This window comes from Xiphias gladius, chromosome 21 (genome assembly GCF_016859285.1).
Source record: "Xiphias gladius isolate SHS-SW01 ecotype Sanya breed wild chromosome 21, ASM1685928v1, whole genome shotgun sequence".
NCBI classification, from domain to species: domain Eukaryota; kingdom Metazoa; phylum Chordata; class Actinopteri; order Istiophoriformes; family Xiphiidae; genus Xiphias; species Xiphias gladius.
The window spans coordinates 20,792,969-20,817,924 of record NC_053420.1 but is presented as its reverse complement, the minus strand read 5'-3'; the positions used below and the strand labels follow the sequence as shown (position 1 = coordinate 20,817,924).

The window sequence follows — 24,956 nt, the reverse complement described above, 5'->3', positions numbered from 1 at the left end:
CCTTCATTTATATGTGACGCTTATCTTGAATGTATATATATCATTGGTTAACTTTAAACTGCACATTTAACTTTTTTTCCATGATGATGCAGAATTAATGAAGGTAGGAATGACTGCTGGACAAAACAGTAACCCTTCATTACTGATATACATAAAGATCCACATGTATCCTGTGTTTTTCAGCATAGACATATTGGTCATATTAGCTACTAATTGAATGTGATGGAGACAGGACAAATAAAGCTCTGAAAGTGGGACAGGATTGTTGTTCTCTTCATATGGCAAAACCCACTGACTCTGAAGGCTTTTAGTGAATAATGACAATCACTGTGAATAAAAATCCAACAAAAGTATCATCAGATCTCAGATATCATTATCAGATTATATCATTATCATTTATATCAGGCAGATACATGAAATAAAAATATCCAGCCCCACCTCCATTTCTCTCTTACACATTTAACATGCGCAGTACCATATGTCCTGTTTAAGTTCTTCAATGCGCCTACTACATCTATTTGTAGTAGGTATGACACTTCTGGCCACAACAATGAAAAATGGCATAGCAAATAATTTTTTAAATTTCAAATGAAGAGCACTGCTGTTGTTTCAAAAATGCCTGTCAGAAAAAGAAAAAAAAAAAAAAATGTGGCAGTTTTCCATTACAAGGATCTTAAGGAATCAAATTGACATGTGCAACTTGTTGTGCTGTCCTTTAGAGGCTCTATTCTTTCTTTAACCTTCTTGTCCTTCTCCCTCAGTTCAAACCTATCATTTTTCTGTGTTTATCACTGATGAATTTACCAGGCTCTCAGTCAAGCTGTTGCTAAGAGAAAATCAATGAGGAGCTATTCTTTACTGTAGATTCCTAAGGTGGAGTGCTTTTCTGGAAGATCTCCAGCACAATCTTACTCTCAAGAAGTCTGATCATGTACAATGGCCCTTGGCACTGGACACAAGCTTTTGTGCTTCAAGGTACTTGAATGTTTTTGTACCCTTGTTTGGTTAGAAAGGGTCACATGTACAATATATTCATTCATACTAATAATGTGAAACATTGACTAGAACTTTAATCCAGAACTTTGAGAATGTTAGGCTGTATGTGCAAAGTTTAATTTCAATCATGACTTCTTTTCATAAAATAGTTTTAGAAGATTGGTTTAACTTTTCTGTTTTCATATTTCACTGCATAGCACTGAAATATGAAAACAGAAAAGTTGACCTCAACGTTACATTTTATAAATTATATACACATACTTACTGTTTATATAACTTTGAAACTGTGAAGGCAAAATTCATCAGATTCTAATTTTTAGCCATGTTAGCAGCATGAAATCGCTCGGTCCACCACTTTGGTCCAGACTGATATACCTCAACAACTACTGGACAGATTGAAAAGACGTTTTGTATACACAATCATGGTGCCCAGGGGAGGAATCGCAATCACTTTGGTGACCTTTTCCTCTAGCGCCACCATGAGGTTGACATTTATGGTTTTGAGTGAAATATCACAACAACTATTGGATGGATTGCGGTGAAATTCACCACACATTCTCATAAAGACAACAAAATTTCAGGTTAAAAATATTGCAAACAAATGTTGTTGTTTTTTTATCCTGACATACTGATAGAGTGATACCGTGGCAAATATCACTCCAAAAATGCATAATACAGTCTTTGTTATACATAGTGACACACATTGTAAGCTGGAAAAAGAAAACTAGAGAGTAGCCTGGTTTTCTAACACAGCCAGCAGTTACTCCCTCTGAACCCACCCTCCTTCTTTTCTTGTCATTCTCATATCCCCCTTGGCAAAGTTAATTTAGCCATTCCTTATTCACAGCAGGTTTGTTAGTTTGCTTTAGTCTTTGATTCACTCAAGATTTCTGTAATTACAGATTCTCACCACTGTGAATAAAAACGGTGTGTATGTGTGTGGTTGTATGTATGTGTGCACCAACATATCTGTGTGTATGTGAGTGTCTTTATGCTTTGAGTGATTTTGTGCAAGTAATTTCTAGTCTTACATGTTCCTATGGGCGATAATATGTCTCTGTCTCTCTCTGTGTGTGTGTGTGTGTGTGTGTGTGTGTGTGTGTGTGTGTGTGTGTGTGTGTGTGTGTGTGTGTGATTGTGTGCACACGTGTGTGCACTTTGTCTGTATAAAGCTCCCCTTTGTTTAATATCGGAGGTTCAAAAATGCTCCTGTTTGAACCCTGTGGGTCTTTGAAGCATTGTGTTAATGGGTGGGTTATATTATGCATGCACCACTGCTTTGACTCCGCAATGTTTCTAATAAAAAGACAAAAAAGAAGTTCTTTCTTTTCAGGGGTCCTAAGTTATTGCAAGAATAGCTTTTCTAATTTGCGCAGGTGCAGTTCAAAGAACAAACTTACTGCCAGCCTTACACATTTATTAGATTACCCTTTCAGGTTTTCAGTAATATGAGGGAGCACTGCTTCTGTGGTGCCCACAGGAGGTCTCTCCTCCGTAACAAATTATAAATAAAGTATCAGTCTGAGTCTCTGTTTTTTTGGGTTTTTTTTTTTTTTTGCTGATGAAAATCAATAGGAAAACTGCAAATGAGGTCTAACTGATTACTAGATAGTTGTTGATAATTTTCATCTCCTTCTTCCAATATTTTCTTGAGCAGTGAGATGGGTGGGATATTTGGGATGCAGCAGGCATATGAGAGGGATCAAAGCCAGCAGGAGACGGATTGCAGATGAACTCCAACTGATTTGTTTTCCTTTCTGTGATTTATCCAGGAGAATTATGACTATTATATTTACAAAACATGGTTGTTTACAACCTTGGATACTGAGAGCAAACGATCATGAGAATTGCTGTTTACACACAACAGTCCTGTAAAAATTCCCCATAGGTATTCTGAGCAAGCGGCTTATTACGACCCATATCTGAAGGTAGGGACTGGTTGTTTAAGTTGGAGGACTTGTTGTTACACACAGATATATATGTAGAGATACATACTTATTATATAAATATATATTGTCTGTTGATTTTAGCTTTGGTCTTAAAAGAAAAGGGTATTTCTAGGAAGACCTGAGGGAATTGATTCATTTGCAGGACAGGAAGGAAGGAACGAGCAGAAAAGAATGTAGACATGGAGCCATTTGTCTTTTGAAAGCTGTATTTTGGAGCCAGTGGCTGATAGGGAGCCAAGTGTCTTTGAGTGTGAGTGTGTGTGTGTGTGTGTGTGTGTGTGTGTGTGTGTGTGTGTGTGTGTGTGTGTGTGTGTGTGTGTGTGTGTGTGAGAGAGAGAGAGAGAGAGAGAAAGATTTTAGCTGATAAAAAAAAAACAAAACTCAGTTTCCTTCATCACTCACCCATGCAACCACGATGGTTTCCCCACTGGAAGATCGATGGGAGTCTTTTACTGTGTGGATCAAAGGTCTCCATCTACTTCTCAAAACACACACACCCTCTGCACAAAGAGCAAAAAGCACTTACACACACAGCTGGAGAGCACTTTATCCATTCTTCTGACCTCAGCGGGTACTGTGCAAAACCTGAGTCCTTCAAGTCAAGTCCATTTACATTTACACTTACTCATTTGACACACGCCTTTATCAAATGAGACTTACAAGTGAGGCAACTTGGGGTTCAGTATCTTGCCCAAAGACACTTGGGCACGCAGACGGGAGGAGCTGGGGATCACACCGCTAACCTTTCGATCAGTGGACAACCCGCTGTACCAGATGAAGCACAGCCGCCCCAAGTACATCAATCTTTTGTGGAAATTGTCTGAAAATTGCCACCATTGCTATAAGTATAATGTAAATTCTAACTGAAGTTATTTATGTGAAACTTTACCGCTGAACTGTCACTAGCATTTAACTCTTGGACACAGCAAGTACTGGAAATTTCTATTGGGCTTTGTCCTAAACCTTTTCGGTCTCCTTCACCAACAGTGTCTCCTATGTAATATGTTTTTGTACTGCTACTTTGCTTTGCTATACACATTTAGGAAAAAGCAAAATAGCTGCCCGGGTTACATTTACTATCCAAAATTGTAAAAAATTCATATTCTGCAAAAACAATGAGGGGAATGCATTGGGGTGAATGACTGTGTAATCTGGAGAGCACTGCGTTTTACAAATGTTTTTTAGGAGAAAGGAATGTGCTCATCAAGAATGTTAATGGGATGTATCCCATTTTGATGCTGTTGATGAAATGTGTCATGAGGCATCTCAATAAAACCAACCAGAGTGGCTTCACTCTATTAGACAGCTGAGCAAGCCATGCGCTATGCTAATTCCCCCCATGTTTTGCGATACGCTAACTTCCACAATACACATTCAAAGGAATCTGGCCTTGATGGGTGGCGGATGTTAAATTGTGACTATTTTACTTTTAAGAAGGATTGAAAATTAATGTTGTGTCTCTCTGAATTCCCAGTTAGGTAACTCTGCTTAGACTTGAGTAAAAAATGTCAAGCATCGCACAGACTATGAGGGAGGATGGGTATACCAGGTTAGAAAAATATTATTAGCAACTTAAAGTGCAGTGACAACAGACTAAAATAACAACATATAGAATAAAAAAAATATATCAAACAAAATATAAAGAGTTTCTAAAATGAAGGTGGATGGATGAAGAGAATGAAGAGAACGGAGAACGCTATTGTAGCTTACTTTATTAGCTGTGTTGCACCTTACACTTCAATGAAACCCTCCGCTAAACTGTTCCAGAAAAGAGTCATGATTTGCAGGGAGTTTCGAGACAGGAGCCTATGTCACAAATACATCTTCTATAAGTGATTGTCCTGACAGTGACAGAGCTAACTAGCTTGCTAGCTTGACAGTTAGCAGTTGGCAGTTGGAGAGCTTGAAGAGTTGTATAACTTTTTCCCCCTCACTAACTGTTTACTGAATGAAATTATTATCTATCCTGAGAATAAAAAGTAAACGACACCACTTCAGAAAAAAGAAAGTAGTTACGGAGCAATTTTAACTAACTAATGTGGTTCGCTAGTGGTTAGATCACCAGCTACAGCTCTCTGGTGTGACTGGGCCTTGAGTTTTGTGGACTGATTTTCTTTCATTCTTGAGTAGACAGTATGCCCTGGAGGCAGTTGTTGTGGTCTGTTAGTATAGTTATTTGGCTTTAAATCTAGGTAAATTAGGCTGTCATCAGGAAAACAGGGAAAAGAAAAATAGTATTTTTGGATCGTGTATAGTTAGCTGTCACTGACATAATGTTTTTTTTTTTTATAGCTTTTCCTTTTTTTTTATATCTTTTCCCCTTACTTACACAACTTCTCAGGTCCTCATACATGAATTCCATTTCCTGGGCATTACAATTCAATTCAACCTGTCATCTTGAGAGGACTAAACAACTGAGGAGATTTAGTTTTATTTGACAGTCTGCCAGCACTTCAAATATCTGAACACAGACGCTGTACATAAATACATTACCAAGACATAAAGACAGATATTTCCTATTGTACTCCAAAGCATAGGACAGTGTTAAGTCAAGTGAGAAAGTAAGGGAAAAACACAAATTGGGCCATGGGCTATTCCCCCTCTATGCTCTGTTTGAGGGTGAGACAAGGGGTGGAGTTTTTGATGGCCTTTTCTTGCCATCTCCTTTTCCTTTTGAAAGTGAGATATGATCAAAATGGATTAAAAACTGGATGAATGAATGAATTAATGAACACATATAACACAGATGTGGATAAACACAAAACCTCAGTCTGCATTAGATGATAATACTGCAAGGCAGACAATGTCAAGATTCAAATATACTGGCACTGTTATTTTGCCCTTCAGCAAGGTACTCCACAAATTAAACAAGTAACACATGATACAACAAAATCCCTGTCAAAAAAAAAAAAAAAGGAATAGAAAATACATGACAGTATGTTTACAAAGGTATTTTAAGATGTTGTTGGTACTGTTTTCCCGATTGCCCAAGCTTTATTCGATTCACAGGAAATGCATGTTCACCAAAAATGAGGAGTCAAGTAAGAAATTAAATCAGTTGCTCCTTAAAATATTAAAAGGAGAATGCTTTAAAACAGTCTATCCGCTGCTGTAACACACTCATAAACTGCGTTTATGAGGTAAGATTGTATAATATTAAAAAATATGATTAAACTTGCATGAGACTTTCTGTAAATTTTAAAAAATTGCCTTAAAAAATGCCTTCATTCTCATTGATTGATGAGTAAAGAGCCAAGAGTCGACAAATAGAAGATGTTTTTTACTTTCACTTCTGTTAAGCTTTTGTTTTCTCTCTTTCCTCCACAGAGGGATCTCAGGGAAGAAATGTGGCACTATCATCCTGTCTGCAGAGGAGCTGAGCAATTGTCGAGTGAGTAAGCCATAATAATCTCCCCTGCCAAGCACACATTAGCAGGCCAACATCTGTCAGCAAAGCCTGGTTAAATGGGCTTTGCACGTAAAGTGGATTGAGGAGGATGGAAGCTTGAAGGGGCAAATGAAGAGTAGGTGAGCAGTCACAGACAAGGGAAACTTCCTGTTGATTTTCCACTTTGAGAAAGGATCCCAGAACAAACAGAGTTGAAAACGTCCGTGTTTGTTCCATCAGTCCCTTTAAAAACATTGCAACACTTTCATTGTCTGTATCGCCTATTAATTCATTTGAGTCAAGACAGCTGTTGCATCTGTCTATCTGTAGTCCTGGTTGAAATTATTGGCACCCCTGAGTTGGTACAGAATTTAGAATATCTTCAGAAATAAATGCAAATTAACCAATTTTGTATAATCAGGATATTTAATAAAATGTGCAAGGTTACTGAACAAAAGAAGAAAAAAACAAACAAACATGCAAAATAGTGAAATAATACAAACACAAAATGTAACCCAGACACAATTTACACCCTTCACCACTATTTGGCTGCAGAACCTTTGCCAACAATGGCAGCATCTAAACATTTCTTGTAGCCATCTGGAAGCTTCTTGCACCTGCTTCTTGTCTGCTGGTAGTTCCTGCCGCTCTTCCATGCTATGCGCTCAAGCTCTTTTAAGTTTGCAGGAGACCTTTTTGCATAGGCAGATTCAGCTCTCTCCCAAGGTTTTCAATGGGATTTAGCTCAGGACTCGTTGCTGGCCAGTTTGAAACAGTCTATCTTTTTCTTTTCAACAATTCTTTTGCACTGCTGGATGTGTGCTATGGGTAGTTGTCCTGCTGAAAGACCCAAGACTTTCACCTCAGACCTAGTTTTCTGCCACTGAGTAACACATTTCGCTCTAAAATGCCTTTGTAATCTTCTGATTTCATCATTCCTTTCATACATTAAATGTCTCCAGTACCAGAGGCAGCATAGCAGCCCCACAGCAAGATAGAACCTCCAGCATTTTTTACTGTAAGTAGGGTGTTCTTTTCCTTATGGGCTTCATTTATGTCGCTTATAAACAGACTGATGCAGTGCGTTCCCAAAGAGCTGTGCTTTGGTTTCATCTGTCCATAGAACATTATCACAGACTGTGGCTTATCTATTGCCTTTTTGTGCCTTTCTTTCAATAGTGGTGTCGTCCTTGGCCTTCACCCATGAAGTCCTACTTGGTTAAGTGTTCGGCGTGTGGTATGGGCTGAAACCACCGCTCTAGATTGCATCAAGCTCTTTAGATGTTTTTATCACAATCCGCATCAACCTTCGCAGACTTCTCTCATTGAGTTTCTTCTTAGCGCCCTGTCCTGGAAGCGTCTTAACAGTTTTATGAAGGTGAAACTTCTTGATAACATTATGAACTGTTCAAAGTGGGATTTCATGATCTTCGTAGATTCCTTTGTAACCTTGGGAATTTTTTTTTTTTGATAATAGCATTTCTGATGCTCTCAGACTGCTCTCTTTCTTCCCCACTGTGAAAAAAAAAACGGAAAACAATCAGCCTCTTTATATGCAGTAAAACCATCATTCATTGGTTAATTCAGGTCATGTGAACAGTGGAAAATTAGGCACACGTGAGTCTAATTTGTTTTTTAAATCCATCCAAAGGGTGTCAATAATTTTACATTTTATGTCCGTATTTTTTTATTTCACAATATGAAAGCATTTTTTTTTTGTTATTCAGTAACTTTGGACCTTTTATTAAAATATTCTGATCATACAAAATTGGTTAATTTGCATTTATTTCTGAAGATATTCTAAATTTTGTACTAAAATTCAGAGTTGCCAATAATTTCAACCAGGACTCTATCTATCTCTCTATCTCTCAATCTAACTTACAAAACTGGACACACAAACCCCTCTCAGAATATAACAGACAAGGCACCTGCTCTCACTCTGCAGAACAGCCTGCAGTCTAATCAAACGGCCCAGGTACATGATGAGGTGAATGCTGACAGTACCACAACACAGTGCCACAGCTTTGGTTGCTTAACTGGACTCCCAGTGCACAGATTAGAACAGGATATTGAAAAGCATTAAAGTGCAACAAAGCAAATGGTAAAGAGAGAGAGAGATAATGAGAGAGAGAGAGAGAGAAAGAGAGAGAGAGAGAGAAAGACAGAGAGAGAGAGAGAGTGTAAAGGAGAAAGAAAAAAATGGCGCAATGAAAATGAAAGAGGAAACGAGCAGTGATAAGCTGGAGAGAAACAGATTTGTGTGTGTGAGTGTGTGTAAAGGGAGAGAGAATGAGTCAGACAGATAGAAGCAGATACAAAGACAGTGAAGTGAATCAATACATGATTATTTCATGCCTGGCGTGTACCAGCTCTTAGCTATAAAAACTGCTTCACTGATGATAGTGTGAGACTGAGCGTTGGTTAATTAAAACACAGCTCCGCCTGACCTTCTCCCCTGTAGCCTGTGGGACGGATACACAAACAAGCATACACATTCGTGCACAGTCAAACTGTCTTTATAATCATTTATATACTAACACATCCCCATTAACATGGAAAGCCTGGTTCAAGCTGCAAAATGCTTTGTTACCTTTGAAGTCACCAGCACACCGGAATTTGAAATAATACAGACTGCACATAAGTAATAGAGGCACAGACTCTTGTTTTCATCAGCTAAAGTGGCTATAGTCAATACTTTTATATCAACTATCACATGACTACTTGTATGTCAAAGGTGGTCGCTTGTAGTGACGACCTCACAGAGCGTTTTTCCTCAGCTCTACAGAGCTTTATAGCGTCTTTCAGCTCAGTGTTTTGGTTTTTCCAGTCTGTAACTTTACTGTTTCGGTTCTCTCTCTTTTAACAGCTCTCACAGTGTTGTTGTTTTTTGCCACAACAGGCAGCTGTTTTCAGCAAAAACACTCTAAAACCCACTGTACACTGCCTGCCCAACACCAAACAACAGACAGAAAAGTCTCAGCTAAAGATGAACTTAAATTCATTAGGTGGCCAGAAACACACCTCTAACTGCTGGCTGTGTAAAAAGGTTAGCCAACACGTTTCCCATATCAACTTTATATGGTGATAATATGCCAGTGTTGCATCTACAACTTATTTTTGCTGCCCCCAAGTGGCCAAAATATCAGCTACAGGAGGTTTAAGGGTGGGCTGTATAGAAGCATCGTGATCTTTAGTACCTTCTGGGTTCAGGTAGCATCCAAGCTGGGAGTCCTACCATACTGTAGCCACACCCTAAAAGTGTCAACCATTTGCATCATTACTGTAAAATATACCGACACCTGTATTAGTCCTTGTCTATAAACTTTGCTATGTCCTGTCAAAGCCAGGAAACACGGAGCTGCTAAAGTAGACCCAGCCACACTCACTTATCTTCTTCATCATGTCTGAGTGGTGGCTGTTCTTTAAAATTTCACTTCTTGCTATGACCATCAAACAGATGGATGCATTTGGGGGTCTGCAAATGTTTTTAGTTAAAGTCTATTCCACAATCAAAAGAATTGAATAAATACGTAATTCACAAACTCTTTAAACTCAACTTAAAGAACTTTAAAGTGAGACGAGGCATTTAAATCCAGACTTAATGACAAAAACATATTCTGTTTTCCTCTATTCCAACACTTTGCTGAAGCTATTTGATCCTTATGTTGAGTAAAATATTCAAATCCAAGATTCCTTGTACATAATTTTACACATTTCCCTGTAAGTCAGCCTGACACATTTGGTATCTTTGGAAACAGTGGAATCTGGACTAGAATCTAAAATAAACTTCTCTAGGCTATGCAAAATGCTTGTTTTCACAACATGAGTTTGTAATGATGGACCCGCTGGTGGGTCTGGCAAGGTTGAAGAGGTTAAAATGCATTTAACATTCATGAACTGACATTATTCCTTATTACAGTCTCAAGAAAAGTGAGTATGTTTTGTAACAGTTTTTTTCTTTTTTTTCTTTTTTTTTTGGTTACATGCCCGGCAGTAAGAAAATATAATACATTTGTTCATGGTCACAATTAAACCTCATAATTTTTACACAAGGTGTTCAGTCAAAGCTACACTGCATTACTGGCCAACTCTGCTGTTTGTTTTTTGTAAAAAAAAACCTTGCCTAATTTAAACCTAATTTATGATGCAGACATGCAGACAGGGAAGAAAGTGTGTGTTGTGCAGTTTGAGTTTCTCTGTTTTTGTAGAAAGTACTGCAGTGCTCTACCAGTTTGAAGGGGGACTACATCAAAGAACCCTGGTTAGTGCTTTTTAAAGTCTTTCAGGAGGTATTCTTAACTTCTGTATAGCAGTATTTAAAATATCACAGACGTGAGATACCAAAAAGATGAACACTCCTGATAATGTACTTCTGAAAGTCTCACGGGAACAAACTTGGGAACTGAGAGATATAATAGTCAAGAGAGTTGTATGTTATTTAATGTCTACATTTGGTTCTGTAGATTTTGTTGACCTGAGTGGATTTTTTGTAGAACGCTATTAGAAAACTACAAAATGTAATACAGGTCTTAGGAGTGAGACTTCTATTGCTTAGATACCTCTTTTTATTGGTCTAACACCATTCTAATGATGTACTTGAACATCATTTGAATGGTGGTCAAAGGAGGAGCAGTTAAAGATAACAAACTGAGGAAAAGGATTTTCATTTCACTTCATTTGCTCAAATTTAATCACCTGACTGTTTCGCAGTCTGTGTGTTTGGCCACAAACAGCCAATGGTGATGTTCCCTGACTGACAATATATATTTTTGCTGTGACTGTGTGTGTGTCTGACAGCTCATTTAGTCTGATTTGAAAGCTTTTTGCCCTATTTCCTCCAAGCCTTCTCCTTTTTTTCTACTTTGATTGTGAATTTATGTCATCAGGAAGACCACAGATATTCGCTGTGAATAAAACATTTTAATTTTGAGCAGAATTGTTGCCTCACCTCAAGCGAAAGATCCAAATCTGAGCAACCTTCCTTCAAACTTAGAGAAAAAAATATTCTAACTGTAATAACCTGTTTGAATTCACAATTTACAGTTTATAATAAGATCAGTCTGTTTGAAATAATTCGCCTTGTGGTCCAGCAGAGGGCATTCTTAAAATTCACTACCAGCTTGACATATTTCTGCCCTGGTGACCCTTCAGTAAACTAAGCTAATAAAAAAAGAGGACACTAGGCCATGCTAATGCAGTAATCATGACTCTGAAGAATCTTCGAAACATTGTGTTTGGAAATAATTTGGATTTGCCGTAGTTTGCTACATTACCAATTACCATTTAATATATGGTATACGGTATATTTGCATTCAAATTTGATTGAACTTGACTTTGCAAAAAAGTGACAGCTCTAGTGTGTTCACCTCAATTCCTGTGTTCCTATTCACTTTGTTGTCCTCTTTCATGCCTCTAAATTTCCCATCACATTGTGCAGTAAATCTGAAGAGTGGCATTCACAACAATTGCTCCGGAGCAAATGGGAACAGGTTTTCTCGGAGCGTGAACGGAGAACAAGTTGGAAACAGAAAATATCGAATGTAAAAACTAAAAAAAACATGGAGCAGCTGGGAGCAGAGCGATTAGAGGATGCTTTCAGAGTAGAGTAGGAATTGCTGCCGCGCCATTCCACTCACGTACACTGTTTGGCAATCCTTATTAAATGCTACAAACCAACGAGACAACATAAATCACAGATTTTAGTTTCCAGTGACTTTAAATCAGGCAAGCAAAGAGGGGAGGAATCCAGGCAAGGAATTACCAATTTGCAGAATGTAAAAGAATGCACAATCACTGATGAATATGAATGTTAGCTATGTTTACTATGTAATGTTATCGTAAATTTTACTGTGCAGTTGTGTGTGTACGCTGAACACACACAGAACTACAATACAACCAGGAGGGAGTCATTTCTCATTGGGTATCATGTTAACTGCTCCTGTCCTATCTTCTTTCCTCCCCTTTTTCTCTGCCCAACCTCATCACCTTTAATTTAGTCACTCTCCTTTACGCCTTTGCTATTGATCTTTTTTCCCCATTTAACCCCTAGAGACACAAATACATTGGCTGACACTAATTCATGCCTTTATACTATACATTTACCACCTCTCCTCCTCACTATCTTCTCTGTCTCAATTAGTGCAACTGTAACTCCTGCTGCAGTAACACACACACACACACTGCTCTCCTCTCCTGTCACAAACACTCCTTCATTACTCCCCAGAGGGTGTGACTACTGAGCCTGCCTCTACCCCCTCTTTAAATATTGATACTCCGATTCTCTCCATATTAGCAAATGGCTGTTGATCACAGACCTTTGCAAGAGTGTACGTACGTGCCACAGAACCCTAATGAGGCAGGAGCAGATGCATATTTAATATCCCAAACACGTTCCATCACCATAAATGCTTCTATGTGCCTATTAGCTCCACAGAGATTTCCTTGTATGTCCTTCCACCTCCTGACTCAGCGTGGCAATGTTGCCAGATTTTGCCTGTTCGATACTGTGAACAACTAGGTCAGGAAGTCACAGAAGTCAGTTTATTTTTTATTGGGCTGAGGCAAACTAGCAAAACCTTGTGTGAACAACTAATAAGGTCTATGTTTAACTGAAGACAGTATTGGTCGATCGGTTGCCTTATTCCATTTTGGTCCAGTTGGGTGTAAGGAGCAGCACTAATGGAGCCTTTACACTGTTGGTACTTATCAAAATTATATATTGTTATAAATCTATGCTGTGTATTCATTATTAAGTTTATATTTTGAACACAAATGGAAATGTGTCATAGGTTTGGTCCATAAAACTTCAGTTAAATTTATGGTCTCATGTTTATCATCTTGATATAAAACCAAACAGTATGTTTTGCTGTACTCCCCTTGATAGTTTAACTGATCTACCTAAAACCTTTCTTCCAATAAGAGTAAATGTGCTGGGGTTACCATGACATAGTCAATGTGGGTAGTAAGGCAACCTGACAAGTTATGGCATTATACTTAATGAATGCTACAAAAACAGAAACTGTCAGGCTGCAGCAGATGAATAGCACAGCACTCCTTCAGGACCGCACCAACTTACTGTAAATGTTGCCAGTGAGCTTATATTTTATCTGCTGTAGTAGGTGTCAGCTCCATTTACTGTCATTAATATGGCATCACTCAAAAAACTTTGCACACGGTAACAACTGAATTCGCAGGGCATATATTCACTGTCTGTTGCTAGGGTTAATATTTGATAAACTCAACTAGTCAGTCTTTATTTTCCCTTTATATCTAATTTTTGGTGAGAAGACACACCCAAAATATCCCAGAAGGGCACGCAGGAGGAGGCAGAAGGGTTAGGTGTTTCAGAAAGGAAAACTGACTGTCTTTAAGATTTGACTGACTGAAGGTGTTGTGATCTTAAAGCACTGTTGCTACAGCAAATACGTCTACTTTCCCAGTTCAGATGACATAAGCATTTAGCCGCTTGTGTCGATCAGTACGCAGCATGGGAGCCAACATTCCCCCAGAGGATTAAAAGACTGTTATCAAGGAAGTGATTCAGAGTGGGAAAGGGAGAAAGTGAGGTCTGATCTTTTGTGTAGGGGGGTTGTGTCAAATGGCAGACACGTGATGTGTATGTGTCCTCGGGGTGAGGGCAGGAATACAGATAAAGTTCCTCTCGCAGCTGGAGTGGAGTGGATGTTTTCATGAGTGTGTCAGGGGGAAGTGTGGGCTGCAGGCTGCCTGACTGTGTGTGATAATGAAACAGAGAGAACACTGTGGCAAGATGCATACAGAAATTAAAATGGGAAATTGGCATATAAACACAGAAACACTCACACCCAACCTCACACACATTCTTCTGCCGATTTGCCACTCGGCACGCAGCCAGACATGAGGTGCAAGCTGCAACATTAAAAAGCTATTAAGCTATCGTTAGTGGCGCCGTGGCTGGCCAGTGTAAGGCCTTGGGCTCTGACAACAACAGCAATCGACTGTTATAGCATCTCAATGTACTGTAATGAACCCACTGTGTTTCAGAGATTAGCTACAGCCCATATGCCAGAGATAAGTCGGATCCCTTCCCTACGCTGCCACCACATAGGGAGGGCCAAGAGCAGGGAGGGGTGATAGTAAACAAGTAGCACAACACACAAGTGATTTATATTTGGGGTTTGGTAAAAGCTTGATGTCTTATGATAAACAACTGGTGTAGAAAATGCACAATCAGGCTTATTTGTTCGAGAAGAGGTGGCTTGCAGTGATAATTCATCTCCCAGCATCTGCTGCTGGTCCTTGATTTGTTTGGGGTAGGTGTATATACGTGTATATAACACACACACACACACACACACACACACACACACACACACACACACACACACACACACACACACACACACACACACACACACATATATATACATAAATAAAATATATATGTATATTATGTATGTATATATATACATATATATACACATATATATACACATATATATACACACATATATACACATACATATACATATTACACACACATATATACACATATATACACATACATAGACATATACACACATACACATACACACCTATACACACATACACACACACACACACACATATACATACACACATACATATATACACATGTATAAATATGAAGATTGAGGCTGCTGTTTGTGACTGCCGTCACTCTGTTTATAATGTAGGAATCCATGTGACATTATATGATAAATTCTTTAAATCTGATTTCATATGGTAATATAATGGCTGTTGAGTTGCAATGTGGGTAATGTCGTGGCCATGTTTTGACAAGGAAAAGGAATACACTGTATGGAATAAAAAAGACGATATCTTTGGTTCTGCTGCACCGATTTTGATCATTGTTGTTTTAAACTGTCCATCATGGGTCTGATGTTATAGCACTGCAATGCTAAATCAGTGGAGAGCTCTTTTAGGTTCTTTCATTTGCACTGTGTTTGGTGTAGGTAACCTGAACTACATCCAGCAGTTCCTGAGCTGAGTTAAGGGTTACTGCCCAACTAAAATCTTTGTCTGTGTTTATATTTTAATTAAATTTGTGATTTTAATACACTGTATTGATGCAAAAAGCAAATGTAAATTAACATTTTTACCATATAGCAGGTACTAAAATAGGGATGTTAAAGAAAGAATCTAATCTAATCTAAACCTAGAACCTAATTTTAATTAAAATATAATTGCCACTAATTTTTATAAATAAAGAAATTATGTGATTAAAGTAATCATTTGGCAGCTTTAAATTTTTTAAAATATGACGCATCTTGCAGTTCTTTGCTTAATAACTCCCGAAGCAAAAACTCTGCTACAATTTGTGTGTAAAACACAATATTTTAACCTGAATGGTACCTGAATGGCTCTAGATATGGTTCATGGTAACATGATCATGTTATTTGGCTAAATCAAGAGGCAAAGCAGCTATCAAAATATACTATAAAAACACAAAGCCAAAAGCAGAAACTATACTTTGCATTTGATATTTCTCTGAGGCTGAAATGCACTTGAAGCATCTGATGCTTCCCAGATGCTGTGACAGATATCAGAAGAGGTTAGTCTGATGACCATTACTCATGCTAGAATTAGACTTGGTAAGCAGCTGGCACTAACGTTAGCAAGACTGCTGGTGGGTGGATATGGTACTATGGTTTGGGATTACAATGCCTGCATAGCTGAACACACACACACACACACACACACACACACACACACACACACACACACACACACACACACACACACACACACACACACACACACACACACACACTACTAGTGGACCATTAGGCTGTGTTTATAGATAAAGATAAAGTGTATTGTAGGCTGACTGCCAGTAGTTCATAGGGAGCATGCGAGCAGGTGACATTAACACAGCACAAATCAGACTGGAACTACTGATAGCCATGTCCTCATACAGATCAGTAAAGTGCATTTTTCCAAAATATATTAAATTATTTTCAATAATATGATTAATGACTTAGTGCTCTGAGCGTTCTGTTCCTTTTTCCAACAGCACTTTTTATTGGGTTTGTGCACATTTGTGTAGAGCGTGTGCATGTAGACTATCTCTACTTGTATGTGTGAGAGGATGTATTGGAAAGGACAATGAGTCCTAGTATTCTTACAATCTTGCTGAAACTAATTGTGCTCATCACCAGCAGTTAGGTGGTGACTCATGGTGGCTCTGATGTCACATGTTGACATAAAAGAGACTGAAATAATCACCCAACACTTAACCCAACTGAACAGAACATTCATTAGGTCTCCTACTGAATAATGTTGATCAAAATGCTATGTAATTTAATTACGAATATCCTGCATCAGCCTATGCTAATTTCAAATTATGTACTGCATCAGCTATCGCTTCAGCTCCTTCACAGTGGTATAGGAGTTCATTGCTACTCAACTTTGACTTCCATTGACCAATTTTGTTGATATTTACATTAAATCTTCTTACACCCTGTAAAGACAGGCAGTTACAGAGTTGCTACTACTACCAATCCCACTGTCAATCAACACCTTGCTCTATAGCACTTTTACGTCATCATTTTGGTTTGCAGTATAGCTGGGTCTTAATGGCACAGTAACATGCAAAATGCGAACATGTTACCATGCTCAAAGTGAAGATGGATATACAGATGAGGCTGACAAAGTACATGATAGGGTACCAAAGGTTGATAAAAGTCTAAAATGTAGAGTTTAGCCAGACAAGATGAGTCTGCAAAATAATTTGTGTAGACAATAAAACTTTTTAATTTTTTATTTTGGTTACAACATGACCATTCCTCTAGCACCAGCATCAAGCCAAACTTTACATTCTTTGCCCAATTAGTGGTAGAGATATAAGAAAATAAAGTTGTAAAGTTGTTGATTCTCATCTAAGCATTGGTTTTCTGGTGTGTAACAGCCATTACAGCCTCACAGGTCTGGAAGGGTGGCTATTATTGAAGGAGCTGTTGTGAGTGGATCAAAGGGGAAACATACTTATCTTGGAATGAATGGTGTGCTCTAATATTCTCGATGCTCTGGTGTAAATATAATAAAAATATCACATAAAAAGCTTCTAAAAAATAAAGAAAAAAAATTAAAAATAACATTCACAATATGCCAAGAAAAATACTTAAGGGTTAACACATGCACACACACGAACATACACTACAGTATTCCTATTTTTGAAATGAAAAGAGGGATTTCCAGCATGCAGTATTCATTATCTTGTATCTTGTGTGATGCACAGACAGCTGCTTCCATCTGATGTCCCACTGTAAGCTGTTGAGATGAAAGAGAAGAAGCAGGGGAAGAAAAGTGAAACAGGGCACATAAATAATACCATCTATTTTTTTTAAATCGTGAAGGAGTTATGATACCCTTCCCCCTCCTAAACCCATCTCTAATTCCTGTCCCTACATCTCCATACTTACCCGCAGGACAGCGCCACTATGCAGTTCTGTGCCAACAAGCTGGATAAGAAGGACTTCTTTGGCAAGTCAGACCCTTTCATGGTTTTCTACAGAAGCAACGAGGATGGAACGTGAGTGCTTGATGTAGTTTTGTTTTCTCATTCCAAGTGTTTTGAATGAAGCAGTAGGTGTTTGAGGAAGTAAATAATGTAGGGCACACATAATCTACTGAGATGTAAAGGGAAAGTGGGGTAAGTGCTATAAAAATGAACTAAAGTTGCTGTATTCTGTGCTAGCAAAGTTTTCCACAATACATGGTAAAAACAAAACAAAACAAAACAAAAACTGTCTGATATTAGGTTGCCTTTCTTAAAACAGGATAAATTGGCTTCTGCTATGAGAGCCTGGAAAATCAAATTGGAGACACAAGAAAAAAGATCTTTATAGTACAATATTATAGGGGTTACGATAACAATCAAAAATTCAAATGGAAATCACTGACAAAAACATATGGAACATTAGAGGACATATAGTGTAGTAGAGAGAAACTAGAACCTGAACAGTGTGAGAGGAGAGCTGCAGTGGTTACTGAGGCATGCACAACTGAAGAGGCTGCATACTGAGGTAAGTTTCCTGTTCACAGCACAACCACAACTCCCATGACTACGCCTTACATAAATGACTCCAGGAGAGCAAATAGGAAAGACAGGCAATTAATGTAAAGAAGCATAAAAGCAAGAGAAAAAAAAACTGCATTTTCCATCATTGGGAAAAACTGGCAATTCACGTAGGGATTCATAACACTCTCCCATCTCCTCATACTTTCCCAGAGTGCTGTTCAGCCTCCCAAGGGGCTCTACAGTTACGGCAGCGTCAGACCAATCTAGTCACGAATGCCTTAGCAAGGTGCTTTGTTAGGCGTCTTGTTACTTTTCTCTGTATTTTTTTTCATACATAACAGGGTCGGAAATGGATCCCCAATGAAGTGCTAGAAGTATCTGTTGTTGGTGCCACTGCTAGAGGGGGGGATACAAATCAGAGGGCTGTGTGGCTAAAGGACTCACTGTGTTTTAAAAGGCTTGAGGCACTTAGTGGAGCACAAGTAATCCTTGGCTTTGGGTAAAGTGATACGCGTTGTTGCTTTTCGAGGGGATATTTGGGGGGTATTTGATAGGAATTTACCGTATGTGGCTCTGCTCTGTGAAGCATTTCAGATATCACGAAAATCCATTTGCATATCATTGTCACACTTGTGGTCAAGGAAAAGGGTTTCAAAGCTGGACTGAAATATTAAACTGTTCTCTGTGGTCTAAAAAACAATATATTGTAGCTGGGATACAGGCCAAGCGGTAGACAAAGCTGGGTACAGCCGTATTTAAAGCATCTTTCCTGTCAGTGTAGGATTTGACATCGTCTTTCCTGTTGCCTCCATCTCGTCAGCTTCATGTTCCTCCTTTCATTTGCATATTTATCTCTCTCTATCCCGTCTTGTATAATTGACATATAATAATCAATTTTCTAACTCTATTCCTTTTAGAACATGTCTTTTCCTAACATCCATCCTCCTCCTCCTCTAGGTTTACTATCTGCCATAAAACAGAGGTGGTGAAGAACACATTAAATCCAGTGTGGCAGCCTTTCACTATCCCAGTACGAGCGCTGTGCAATGGAGACTACGACAGGTATAATGCGACCTCCCCCTGTTCTTTGCACTTTCTGATCCCCACAGCTGCTTTTTATCCTTTCACCACTGTACTTGAGTCTAAACAGTGCATTCAGAAAGTATTCAGACCATTTCACTTTTTTCACAATTTGTTATGTTGCAGCCTTGTTCTAAAATCGTTTCAATTAATTTTTTCCTCATCAATCTATACTCAATACCCCATAATGACAAAATCGAATTCAAGTGCTATGTCAATTGAAATTTAGCTCAGGTGCTTCCAATTTATCTTGATCATCTTTGAGATGTTTCAACACCTTGACCAGAGTCCACCTGTGCTACAATTCAATTTATTGGACATGATTTGGAAAGGCACACACCTGTCTATATAAGGTCTCACAGCTGACAATGCATATCAGAGCAAAAACCGAGCCATGAGGTCATAGGAACTGCCTTCAGAGATCAGGGGCAGGATTGTCTCGAGGCACAGATCTGAAGAAAGCTACAAAAAAAATTCTGCTGCATTGAAGGTTCCCAAGAGAACAGTGGCCTCTGTAATTCTCCAATGGAAGAAGTTTGTAATAACCAGGACTCTTCCTAGAGCTGGCCGCCTGGCTAAACTGAGCAATCGGGGGAGAAGGGTCTTGGTAAGAGAAGTGACCAAGAACCCAGTGGCCATTCTGGCTGAGCTCTAGAGATCCTGTGTGGAGATGGGAGAAACTTCCAGAAGGACAACCATCACTTCAGCACTCCACCAACCTGGGCTTTATGGCAGCGTGGCCAGACGGAAGCCTCCCCTCAGTGAAAGACACATGAAAGCTGCTTGGAGTGTACAAAAAAAGCACGTAAAGGACTATCAGACTGCGGGAAATAAGATTATCTTGTCTGATGAAACTGATTGAATTGAGGCCAAACAGTTCATAGTGTCATGTCTGAAGGAAATGAGGCACCACCACAAAATCTCCAAATCCAGGTCTGCAAAGCTTGTGGCATCAAACCCAAGAAGACTTGAGGCTGTAATTGCTGCCAAAGATACTACAACTAAGTACTGATTAAAGGGTCTGAATACTTATGTCAATGTGATATTTCAGTTTTTCCTTTCCTTTTTAATAAATTTGCAAAAATTTGTAAAGCTCTGCTTTCTCTGTCATTATGGGATATTGAGTGTAGGTTGATAAGGGAAAAAAAGAATTTAAACAATTTTAGCATAGGGCTTCAAAATCAGATTCAGAGCCAGTAAAACTTAATTGATCCCTGTAGGGAAATTGCTTTGTTACAACTGCTCAACAAGGAGCTAGAAAAGAGGAAGTAAAAAGTAGTAATAATAATAAATTCACGGTGAATAGAAAAATGTACAAATGCAAATGTGCAAAAAGTAATGTGTCTAGTGTCACGTGATTGAAGTCCCCGGATATCATGAAGAAAGCACTGGGGTGTAGAGTCTGGAGTCTCACAGCAACAGAGTGGATGACACATGTCACACGCGGTTGCTGGGTTAGCGGGCAGGGGAGGGAGGGTGTAAACAACAACCAAGATGGTATGTGAGAACTCCCTTGGTGTGTAGCCTGTATGTAGCCCCATGGTTAACAGTTCAATGTCCGGGCTGGGCTGCAAAAACGTTCCTTTATGGTAATGTGACCAGGGTGACACCATCTGTTGTTAATAAAAGCAGCAAGCCCGCCTCCTATTTTCTTTCAGCTCTCAGATTTATTCCTGTCCATCCAATACCGTCTGAAATGAAATCCAAAGTATCATCCTGTAGCCATGTCTCTATGAAACACATAATACTACACTCACAGGGGTTCCCTCCAATTCCTCACAAGGGCCACCAGCTGATGTTAGAAAGGAGATGCGGCTTATACTGTATCTCCTCTTCTCCATCTGTCTCATAACATTACATAACAAAATGTGAAAAAGGGGCTTGAATAATTTCTGATTGCACTGTATATCCCCTCTATTTCTACCTCATCACACTCTCACACAAATACTTGCACAGACACCCTGAATAATCAATAATGGTGGCCCAAATGACATCCTCTGCCTTTAAAGATTTCTGTTGGCTCAATCTATTGGCTGCTTTCATGGCTCTAATCACAATCTCTCTGACTGACAAACAGCGTTCTGATTACACCCATTACTACAACCTGAGCGTCGATAAGTATAACCAGCAGAAATCAATACCAGTGCAACATGCTGCAGTGTTAAGCCTCCCATTCTTCCTACTGACACAGTATTTCAAAGTAGCTGTGTGCTGAGGACATCCCTCAGTATTGATCTTTACTAGAAAAGCACAGGTCAGGCACCATGAGCCTCTTTTAGTCTCCACTGACCTCCTCATGGCATTTCTGTTATCAACACTATTCTCTTTAGAGAAATTCCCTGAACAATATAAATGTACCATTATAACACTGAAATTTACATACGGTGATTGTTTAATCATAACTTAGCATAGGCAAACTCTCTCTATATATGTTGGAAGCGGTGTGCATGGGGATGTAGTAAGAGTAGAGCTTGCTATCTCTAGCTTTTCAAATATGAGGATGGGATGCTTTCGTCACACATGATAGCAAACTCAATGTCTTTGGATTCTGAACTGTTGGTAAGACAAAAGAAACCTGCTAGCTTTAGCCTCAGTCTTTTAGCTTGGTATTATATGTGTGCCAATCAAGCGCAACACAACTTTTACTATGTTCTTGTTTTCAAACAAGTCAGCTGGAAACCTTAAGAAGTCAGCCATAGACGAGAGCGTGAAGCTAATATTAGCTTAGTTGACTTACTAGCTATAGCTGATCAAATCTGTTTGCAGCAGTTGTCTTTTCAACAAAATAGACAGGCTACAAATGAGAGAAGTGGCTTTTGTCAAGGACCCATTGTTTCAAAAAGAAACAATGAATTTTTTTTGTGGTAAATCTGTCACTGTTATTATAAACCATATGCAGTATGTGCCATGTAAGAACATAAAGCTTTTCAGGCATAGAAATAGACATGGCTTAGCAAACGGTAAGTTGATGCAAAAAATAGTATTAAACTTAACAAAATTAAGAAAATTGATATGATAAATATGATAAATGATAAATTAATGTGTGAATGTACAATTCAAAAAATATTTTTAATACTGTATTGTAATTTGGTCTGTTCATCATTGCTTTGTTTTTACACTTTGGCCCTGTAAACACAGGATGACATTACTAGCTAAATATCTAAAAAATGACAGGTTGCTCTTCTCAGTGGGTCCATAATTAATGTAGACATTTTGTGTCAGAGGGGATGGGAATTCGTTTTTCACCCAGCTTATCTGCCTGCCTCTAATTTAGAAAACAGTGCTGGAAAGAAAACAAGCTAAATCATGAAAGAGCTAGGGGGGAAATGAAAATTGAGTGACAGACAGATTATGTTTGTGGGGGGGGGGGTTATTTCATGTGGCATATGTATCTTTTCTGCCTCTCCTTTTTTCATCCCTCTCTCATTCAACTTCTCTTTCCAAAAGGTGCCCATCCTGTCTTATATGTATGCAGTCAAACTCTAATTACTAAAAATGCAGAGAACGTGGTGCGTGCTGAGAAAGCTGAGATAAATCCCAAACCGATAGATAGACAGGCAGGGACAGAGCTACTGATGGAGTTGCCTCAAGAGGTGTTTTGATACTTGAGAAATGTTAGGTGAAACTGTGTGAGCCAGCCAATCACACTTGAGCCCAATAAGGGGTCACTACCCTGTCAGAGTCAATCATACACAAGGGACTGTGCTGGGCATCAAAGGTACTTCCTAAAATGCTCTTGTGCCATTCAAAAATGTACAAGCGCGCACATACACACACACACACACACACACACACACACACACACACACACACACACACACACACACACACACACACACACACACACACACACACATGCAGAGAGAGAGAGAGTATAATGAAATGTGACAAGCCACAAACTGAAACTGCCTGAAATGCTGCAAGTCTTGAAATATCACTAAGACAGCGCTATAAACAGGTTATATATATTGGTTTGTAGGTGAGGAATAAACTTTATGTGCCAGTGTTTGCTTGTTTTTTGTGTCCATATTTCTATGAAGAGGGAGTGAGAAGGTCTGTCTATTTGTATTTTTAATTATATGGTTCTTGAGACCCACTCATAAATTATTTTTTACAACCTCTTTGATGGTACATTATCATCCAAGCTGTATTCATGCAACAAACACAGCTTTTAAAGCTGTCAATGCTTTTGATCTATGTAATTACGGTTTACATCCATCAAGTGAAGGAAAGCTTCCAGTGATTTGAAAAGTGGTACTGTGGTGCCCATTAAAAAACACCAAAAAAAAAAACAAAAAAAAAACTTCTGAATCAGTTCAGACCAATTGTTTAAACGAAACAGGGAACACATCCTTTAAGGAGCTGAACATCAGTTTGTCGGTCAATAGAAATACTCAACCACTATTACCTTGATTAGAGTTTTCTAGTCCTGGAAGACTCAACGACTGAACACAGACTAGACATAGACAGAAACCACTATGCAAGATTGTTGTTTTCTTTTGTCATTTTGGTCCACTGTAGGACCCAGAGTTCTTGTCAAGGGCTGAATCCAAATGTCCACCCTCCTTACTTGCAGACTGAGCCCTCACAAAATCCTGTCGTACGTATTGTGACATGCTCACCATGATCACATCAAGTCAGTGAGGGTGCTGAACGTGAAGGGAAAAAAATGCGCTATGAGACATGACTTGATTGTTTCCATGGAGATGAACTGAAATGTCAGACCCTTTAAGCCATATCAAAGTATTTTTCTGAACAATTCTAAATGGTATGGATAGTTTAGATAATATCACAGATATGATTGGTATGCACAGTAAAATTTTCCTTTTACATGTGATGCTTAACACTGCTAATGTTCTGTACACATTAAAGCTTCAACTGAGGAGCCTCATGAAAACCAACCTGTGCCTGTCTAACTATGCAGATTGTAAAAAACAAACCCATGGTATTCAACACAGTCTCTCTGGAAGTCCGCAGAAGTGACTTTGTAGATTTAGACAGCATACGACACTTGCAGGGGAAGCGTGGGAATCTGGTCATCTGGATTCAGCCAAAAACTCGCTGGGCTCAACTGACATAAGTTTCCATCCAAATTTAGTGCAAATTTTAACCAAATTTCCATAAAATCAGCAAAAGAAAATTTGAACTAATGCACATTTCCATACACTCCTTTTATGCAAAAATTAGGAGTTTGGCCAAGATAAAATAGCGTTTATTCTCCAGTTTAGTGCCATTAAACAATTGTAGAAGAGGGCTCCAGTCAAACCTCAAACGATGGAAATCTGTGTGGAAGGCATGATGGAAATACAGCAGTTATGTTTGTTTCATGTGTGAATTTGAGGACACTACAGTTTCCTCATCACTCCACACAGATTTTATGTTTTTGTCTGTCGCAATTTGTTGTGTCTCCAGCTAAGCAGAAGCTTCAGCGGATGTTTAAGTCACATGCTACATGTACGTCATGATTTATTCACTCCGCATGTTTCCATTACATTTTGTTGTG

At 38.8% G+C, this 24,956-nt stretch overlaps 1 protein-coding gene across 1 annotated transcript in view; it reads left to right on the top strand.

The window, feature by feature from the left end:
* cpne5b (copine Vb) overlaps positions 1-24,956 on the top strand; it is a 119,082-nt gene that overhangs the window by 67,659 nt on the left and 26,467 nt on the right. The window contains exons 7-9 of the mRNA XM_040116533.1: positions 6,273-6,336; positions 17,781-17,884; positions 19,331-19,435. Coding sequence (XP_039972467.1) covers positions 6,273-6,336; positions 17,781-17,884; positions 19,331-19,435 — 273 coding nt within the window. The remainder of the gene's footprint in view (positions 1-6,272; positions 6,337-17,780; positions 17,885-19,330; positions 19,436-24,956) is intronic.